The 8582-nt window shown below is 36.5% G+C and overlaps 1 protein-coding gene across 1 annotated transcript; it reads right to left on the reverse strand.

The window, feature by feature from the left end:
• Positions 1-495: 495 nt before the first annotated feature.
• On the reverse strand, positions 496-2255 carry LOC127080908 (ervatamin-B). Its single transcript, XM_051021203.1, has 4 exons — positions 1653-2255; positions 1338-1567; positions 1100-1240; positions 496-896 (listed from the first exon to the last, which is right to left on the reverse strand). Exons 1-4 carry the CDS (start codon positions 2194-2196, stop codon positions 672-674), a joined length of 1140 nt encoding a protein of 379 aa, XP_050877160.1. The 5' UTR covers positions 2197-2255; the 3' UTR covers positions 496-671.
• Positions 2256-8582: the final 6327 nt, after the last annotated feature.

The raw sequence follows: 8582 nt of genomic DNA on the forward strand, positions 1-8582 counted from the left end.
GGTCGAGATGAGCAATTCATCATAATTGAATCAAAATTTGGCGGACTCCCCCGCCGCAGAACCGAGATCTCGACTCTGCGAAAACTCGATTCTTTTATCGAAGGTGTTTTTGAATTTAGATCTCATAATCGAACATGACCCCGTGGAAATCGTAGGAATTTGAAGTCGATTTCCACCGCATATGCCACTATTTTGTTTGGGAACTAGAAATGGATGAGATTGTAGATAATTCTTTGGTACAACACCTTGGATCGGAGGTTGCAATCACAATGCCTTTTGAACCAAATATCTTAATCTTGAAACAATATCATCAATCAGTGTCGATCTTGAACCGACGTCGGTTATCTAAGACATGGTTACCTGTATGATTAACACTCTATCGCTTAACTAAGTTAGGGTTCGGGATAACTATGGTGAAAGTAGAGATTAGAGATTGTGTACCTAAAAATCCTTTGTGAATGTATTTATACGTTAGATTTGATGGAACAAGTTGGATAAGTGAGCCTTGTGTTATTGAGCCTTTGGCCTTCGTGGAATATATTACATCAAGAATAACAAGCATAAACAAGAGAATTGACATGTTCAAAACAACATCGAGAATAACCACATAACAAACTCTAGACTCACAAAACCATAACCCTTGCTTTAACTTATTCTTCAAATTTAGTCTTTTATTGTTTGATTGGACTAAAAGCATGTCCATTGATTGCACACACTCCATACTTTTTATTAGTGTTCCTTTTGATCCACATATAACCCTCCATTCCCCATGTTGTCCCATGTGAGTTCTTCACAATCCAATAATCTTCATTGTCTACAGAATTATAACCCACTAGTACCATGCCGTGAGTTACATTCAATATATCCAACGGGCAATCATCACCTCTAAATATTCCCTGTCAATGGATAAATATGTTCTTCATTAACAAATGTAAATGTACTAAAGAAAAACGGTTTGAATAATGATAACGCTTTTAGATAAGGTTTTGTCGTTGTCATTTTCGAAGGAAAACTTTTTAAAAGCCCTGATCATATAGCTAGGTGTTAAATGAGTCTAAACAAATAAAAGAGGGTACATGAATAAGACGTTAAGACTTACATGTGTATAAAGTTGAAAACTGGGTGAGTCTGCATAAATACTAACACTAAGAGGCTGCTTAGCAACTGCACACAATAGTCCCCTATCTGATCTCTCCACCAGCTGATTTGAATTAATACCACTAGTTGCACTGTTTGGAATCTACATTTCATGAAAAAAATAAGACATAAAATATTAATAGTTTTTTATGCGTGATCATAGAAACTATATAATAATAAATTTGATACAAGTTAAGAACCTGGGAGGCTCTGCAAACACCCTTGCTAGCCCTATAACGATAATCATCTTGTGTTGCAATCCCTCTGTTTCCTATTACCCAGTTAAATGCTGTTCTCACAAGTCCTCCATCACAATCTCCATCTGGTTCACAATCTAGAAGCTCTTGCTCTGAAAGGGGGATAAGCTTCCCTGTCTTTATTGCAACTATTCCTTCAATGGCGCCTATAGTTGAGAATGCCCAGCAACAACCTAAATGAAGTATTATTTTTGAGTGTGAGTGTAGAACGCGATGTGAGTTATGAAAACCCGAATTTATCAAACACAACAAACTTACCACAATCGCCTTGATGCTTAACAGGAGTGACAGCTCCCCTCGACCTCCAGTCCAAGGTTGAAGGTGGATCACTACATGCTACGTCATGAACAACATCATCATCGTTAGCAATATCCAGTGTGTCAGTCTTCATGGTCATGTATCGTTCTTTGAACTCCGTGAAGCTCAAATCAGCAAAGTTTGTCAAACCAAGAAGAGCGCTATGAGGTGAGTCTCTCTTTGCATTGGTCTCTACTATATACTTCAAATTTGAAACAAAAATTTTAAATTTCTTTTCCTTCTCTTGTTGATCATTGTAGACTCGTCCATGGTCTTTCTTCCATTGTTCAAATAATTTTTTAGCACCATCTTTATTAGGAAGTTTATCAAGTTTAGGACCCAAAAAGGAGGTGTACTTACTGGTTGGGATCTCCAACCTTGAAGATGTACTTACTATATCTTTATTTTCATGAGTTTTATTCTTTTGAATAGCAAAGTATATACATAAGCATGCAGTGAAGACGATAAAGAAGCGAAATCGGTTTGAGGTGTAGGAAATCCTCATCTTTGATTAGAAGTAAGTTGAAGATAAAACTTTGTATGAAAAGATGTGTATTCATTAAAAGTCAGTTCCAAATATTTATAGAAAAAAAAAAGCTAATGTATAGAATAAATTTATAGATTTGTCTGGTATGTTTAGAATTAGGATTTTCTAATTGCCATTCAACACCACAATTACGTATGAAAATTAGTGTTACTCTGATAGGCATTGCAACGTTATTACGTATGGAGCTTCTTACTAGTCTTATTTTAATATTTCATGGAATGCATAGTCTCTTTTTTAATGACAGAATTAATGGTCTTATTTTATTGTGTTTTTAGGCCTAGGCTAACCATTGATAAATTGGGGTTAAAATACCCCTATTGACATGACACCAATTATAAGATGACATGTGTAGTCAATATGTAAACTATTTTTATTTTATGGTAAAAGTTTTAAATCAATTTCTCATTGACATTGACGAGTCATTATTCTAATATTTTTTGTTTATCTTTAATCTTTTTCAATCATGATTTCAAAAGTTTCATTTTGTATGCATGATAACTTCTTTTCATTGGCTCACAAATTTTTCAACCCGCACATGTTACCGTCTTTTCATTTTAGAGAGCCGGTATAATTTTTCTTTTTTTAAGTTTCAATATTTTGTTTGTTCTGATTAGTTTCAATCATCTCTTTCTTTTCTTTTCAATGTTCCATTTGGGAATTTAATGAATTATTTTCATATTTTAATAGGATATATTTATGTACTTTCCATCATTTTTCTAATATTGTATCTCATATCAGGACTATCGCAGGTATTGCAAAAACCTTTTTTGGCTAAGGCAACGTCTCACAGGGGTTGCCTGGCTATTCTTTTGTGTACCTCTAAGAGAGCATAGTCAGTGTATGCCTTCTCCAAACAATTTAATAGGGAAGTGGAGACACCTCTTTTGTACAGGGTCCCCCATCTATCGTATATACATTGACTCTTTTGTTTTATAGAGTGGCTTCTTGTTACACTCACATAAAATTTATATCTAAAATGATATTATACAACACAACATAAATATCTAATGACATATACATGTCCAAAATATATTATGCATCATGTATCATGTGGCACATGATATACAATAATGCCCAATCAAAATGCTAATATATATATATATATATATATATATATATATATATATATATATATATATATATATATATATAAATCTGAACAACATACACAATTATGAAACATCAGAAAATCTTCGAACACCTTCAAACAACCTTGCTTTTTCCTTTATCTTGCCTTGTATGACATGAAATTCAATAATATAATGGGGTGCGGTAATACTGTATGTGGGTTCCCTTATCTTATAGATCCACTCGGCTCTAAAGGGTTACTAAACGATATTCAAACTTAAGTCATTTAACTTTTTCCTACTTGTATACATTTACACAATAAGATAAAACCTTAACTATTTAAGGGGTTTTTGCTTCGTATGAAAACATATAAACATGAACCCCATAACTCAGTAAACTACTATTCGAGAATGCAAACAACAAAGTATCTTTCTCTAACCGATCCCATGTCTAGGACTATGGACACGAGTTACAAATCTTTGTCACGTTGGAAAACTTCCTTGGCCTATCCTACATCTATGAACACTACAAAAAAATGCATAAATTACGGCGGTTTAATTATGGCGTTTATTATAAATCGTCACAATTTACAATTGATTATGACGGGTTCATTAACAGACCTAATGTGCGTAAAATCAACTGCCGTTATTTAGTTTATTGTTTTTAATATCCACATTTTACTATTCACATAAAATGGAGCATGTTCTCTCACTCTTCTATAGACAGTAAGAAAATTGGCGTGTTTTTTTTCTCTTCCTATTTTTTTAATATTCATATTTTCTTAATTAATTATATAATAAAAATATTAATTTTATTTTTTATAAATTAAATAGATAAAAAGAAAACCTAAAGATTGTTTCATATCTTCCATCTCCAAAGAACCGAATCTTTGTCGAATAAATTTTAATGTTATAGTTAGTGAGTTTCTATTAATAAGTTAGTGGAGAGATTAAGAGTCTGTTGTAGTTGGAAGGTCAAGAGATAGTGGTCTATTAATAATATTTACTAATAATTATGTTTCATAGAATAGCTGAAGTTTCTGAGTCTATATAAAGACCAAGGATGTACTCTAATTTAGACACAGAAGTTACAAAAGACTTGCTTCCTTCTGTCAAATTAGCATCAGAGCTAATGGCAAACATGTTGAATCAAATGCCGTTGCCACGGCTAACGAAGTTAAATTACGAAAACTGGAGTATCCAAATGAAAGCTCTTCTCGGATCTCTAGACGCGTGGGAGGTGACCAAAGATGGGTTTGAAGAACCAACAGATATTGTGGGATATACGACAGCTCAAAACAAGGCGTTGAAAGAGACGCGATCGAAGGATAAAACGGCACTATACATGTTGTTTAGGGCTGTTGATGAATCAGGCTTCGAAAAGATTGCCAGTTCGACTACGTCGAAAGAAGCGTCGGACACGCTAGAGAAAGTGTTCAAAGGAGCAGATCGAGTAAAGCAAGTTCGACTCCAAACTCTTCGTGGCGAATTGGAGAGGATGCAGATGAAGGAGTCAGAAAATATATCTGACTACATCACGCGTGTACAAAAGGTGGTGAACCAACTCACCAGAAATGGCGAAACAGTAACTGATGCACGAGTTGTTGAAAAGATTTTGAGATCTTTAACAGATAAATTTGAGAATATTGTGTGCGCAATAGAAGAGTTGAAGGACCTTTCGACGCTCTCGGTCAAAGAGGTCGCTAGTTCCCTCGAAGCACACAAACAACGTAAGATGAAAAAGAAGGAAGAAGGAGTAGAGGACGCAAATAAAACCAAGGAGCAAATCAAAGACGAAAAGGTACTATTTTCTCAAAATTTTCGAGGAAGAGGACGTGGTCGTGGAGGACGTGACAGTGGTCGAAGTGGTAGAGGCGGCAACTTCGAGAGAGGACAGTCGAGCCAGAAAAATTGGCGTGGCAGAGGACGTGGTCAAAGAGGTGGTAGGTCGAACCATTCCAACTTTGAATGCTACAAGTGTGGCAAGTATGGTCATTATGCGAAGGATTGCAACTCATTCAAATGCTATAACTGTGATAAAGTGGGACATCTTGCAAAAGATTGTCGAATCGAAAAGAAGGTAGAAGAAACAACCAATCTAACTTTGGAAGCTGAAGCAAATGAAGGTTTTCTCTTGATAGCTCAAAATGAGATCAACACAAATGACAATGTTTGGTATCTTGACTCAGGAGCAAGTAACCATATGTGTGGTCACAAACACTTGTTTAAAGAAATGAGAAAGATTGAAGATGGCAATGTGTCTTTCGGAGATGCATCGAAAGTGAAGGTCGAAGGCAAGGGAACGATCTGTTACTTGCAGAAGGATGGGTTGATTGGATCAATTCAAGATGTTTATTATGTACCAAATCTTAAGACCAACATCTTGAGTTTGGGACAACTTACAGAAAAAGGTTATTCGATACTTATGAAAGAACGGATACTGCATTTGAAGGACAAGCTGGGACATCTGATTGCTCGTGTCGAAATGGAGAGAAATCGAATGTACAAACTGAATCTGATAAATGTTCGAGAAAAATGTTTACAAGTAAATGTCGAAGACAAAGCGTCACTATGGCATCTACGCTTTGGTCATCTACATCATGCTGGTTTAAAAAGGTTGGCGAAAAAGAACATGGTGCATGGACTACCAGATATGGATTATGAAGGAAAGTTCTTTGAAGAATGTGTGCTTAGCAAACAAACAAGAACTTCATTTCAAAAGAAGGCATAATATCAAGCTAAGCATATCCTTGAATTGATTCACACCGACATATGTGGGCCAATCATGCCAGAATCTTTCAGTAGCAAAAGATACTTTATTTCCTTTATCGACGATTACTCACGGAAGACATGGGTTTATTTCTTGAAAGAAAAGTCTGAAGCATTCGAGGTGTTCAAAAGGTTCAAAGTAATGGTGAAGAAGGCAACCGACAGACACATTAAAGCAGTTTGATCTGATAAAGGTGGTGAGTATACTTCGACAACCTTTATGAAGTATTGTGAAGAGCAGGGCATAAGGAGATTTCTAACTACAGCATACTCACCTGAACAAAATGGGGTGGCTGGAAGGAAGAATCAAACAGTCCTTGACATGGTTCGTTCAATGCTTAAAAGCAAGAACATGCCAAAGGAATTTTGGGCAGAAGCTGTACAATGTGCCATTTATGTTCAGAATCGATGTCCACATTCGAAGTTAGAAGATCAAACACCACAAGAAGCGTGGAGCGGACAGAAGCCAACCGTTTCTCATATCAAAGTATTTGGTAGTGTGGCTTATGCACACGTACCAGATCAACGAAGAACGAAGCTCGAAGATAAAAGTCAGAAATACATACTCATTGGGTATGATGAGAAAACAAAAGGGTACAAGCTATTCGGTCCCATAAGAAAGAAGGTGATAGTGAGTAGAGACGTTCAAATAAACGAAACAAGTAAGTGGGACTGGAACAGTTCGACAGAAGTTATCGTCGAAGTTGAAGAATCATATGTCGCTGTACCACCAAACATTTCAACAAAACTTAAAGACTCTGACAATGAAGATGAACCTCCACAACCCAGAATGCAAAGTTTGCAGGATTTGTATGATTCGACAAGTGAAGTGCACCTTGTATGTCTCTTGGCAGATGTTGAAAACATCAGTTTTGAAGAAGCAGTACGAGACAAGAAGTGGAAAATTGCCATGGACGAAGAGATCGGGGCGATTAACCACAACAACACTTGGGAGCTAGTTGATTTGCCAAAAGGTAGTCAACCCATTGGTGTAAAGTGGGTATTCAAGAAAAAGATGAACACTCAAGGAGAAATAGAATAATACAAAGCGAGACTTGTTGCGAAGGGATACAAACAGAAAGCAGGAGTTGATTATGACGAAGTATTTGCACCTGTTTCAAGAATGGAGACAATTCGATTACTCATATCTCAAGCTGCTCAATTCAAATGGCCAATATTTCAAATGGATGTCAAAATAACTTTTCTAAATGGTCTACTCGAAGAAGAAGTCTATGTTGAACAACCACTCGGGTACATGAAAGCTGGAGAAGAGAAGAAGGTACTGAAATTGAAGAAAGCGCTATATGGGCTGAAGCAAGCACCGCGGGCATGGAACACACGTATCGACACATATTTCAAGGAGAACGGGTTCGAGCAATGTCCGTACGAACATGCCCTCTATGTGAAGAAAAATGGAAGGAATGTATTACTTGTTGCTCTCTATATCGATGATCTTATTTTTCTGGGCAGTAATGATTAGATGATAGAAGAATTCAAAAGCACAATGACATGTGAATTCGAGATGACAGACTTAGGCCTAATGAGATTCTTTCTTGGTCTGGAGGTTCGACAAGAAGAAACAGGAATCTTCATCTCATAAGAAAAATATGCAAAAGAAATATTGAAAAGATATAAGATGGAAAGCTGTAATCCGGCTTCGACGCCAATGGAACCAGGAACAAAGTTGTTGAAATTTGATGGAGGAGAACGTATCGAAGTAGGCAAATATCGAAGTTTGGTAGGAAGCCTTCGCTATCTCACATGTACAAGACCAGATATCTCATTAAGTGTAGGCATTGTAAGTCGATTCATGAAGGAGCCAGTTTACACACATTGGAAAGCATTGAAGCGAATTCTGAGGTACATCTAAGGAACAGTGTCACTTGGGATGTTCTACTCGAATTCAGACAAATACAAGTTGGTTGGTTACTCTGACAGTGATTGGTGCGGAGACATAGATGATCGAAAAAGCACTTCTGGATATGTGTTCTTCATGGGAAATACTGCATTCACTTGGCTTTCTAAAAAGCAGCCAATAGTAACACTTTCGACATGTGAAGCAGAATATGTAGCAGCATCCTGGTGCGTTTGTCATGCAATATGGCTCAGAAGATTGATGAGTAAAATGGAGCTAAAACAGAAAGGTGCAACAATAATACAAGTTGACAACAGGTCAGCAATTGAGTTAGCAAAGAATCAAGTAAACCATGAAAGGAGCAAACACATTGACGTTCGCTTCCACTTCATTCGAGAACACGTGAAGGAAGGAAATGTCGAATTGAAGCATGTAGCAAGTAAGGATCAAGCAACAGACATTTTCACAAAACCACTATCAAAAGAAATCTTCGACAGAGGGAAGAAATTGATAGGCACGATGAATAGAAGAAACATTTAAGTTTACAGAGGAGTTTTGTTGAATAAACTTTAATGTTATAGTTAGTGGGTTTCTATTAATAAGTTAGTGGGGAGATTAAGAGTCTGTTGTAGTTGGAAGGTCAAGAGATAGTG

This window comes from Lathyrus oleraceus, chromosome 1 (genome assembly GCF_024323335.1).
Source record: "Lathyrus oleraceus cultivar Zhongwan6 chromosome 1, CAAS_Psat_ZW6_1.0, whole genome shotgun sequence".
NCBI classification, from domain to species: domain Eukaryota; kingdom Viridiplantae; phylum Streptophyta; class Magnoliopsida; order Fabales; family Fabaceae; genus Lathyrus; species Lathyrus oleraceus.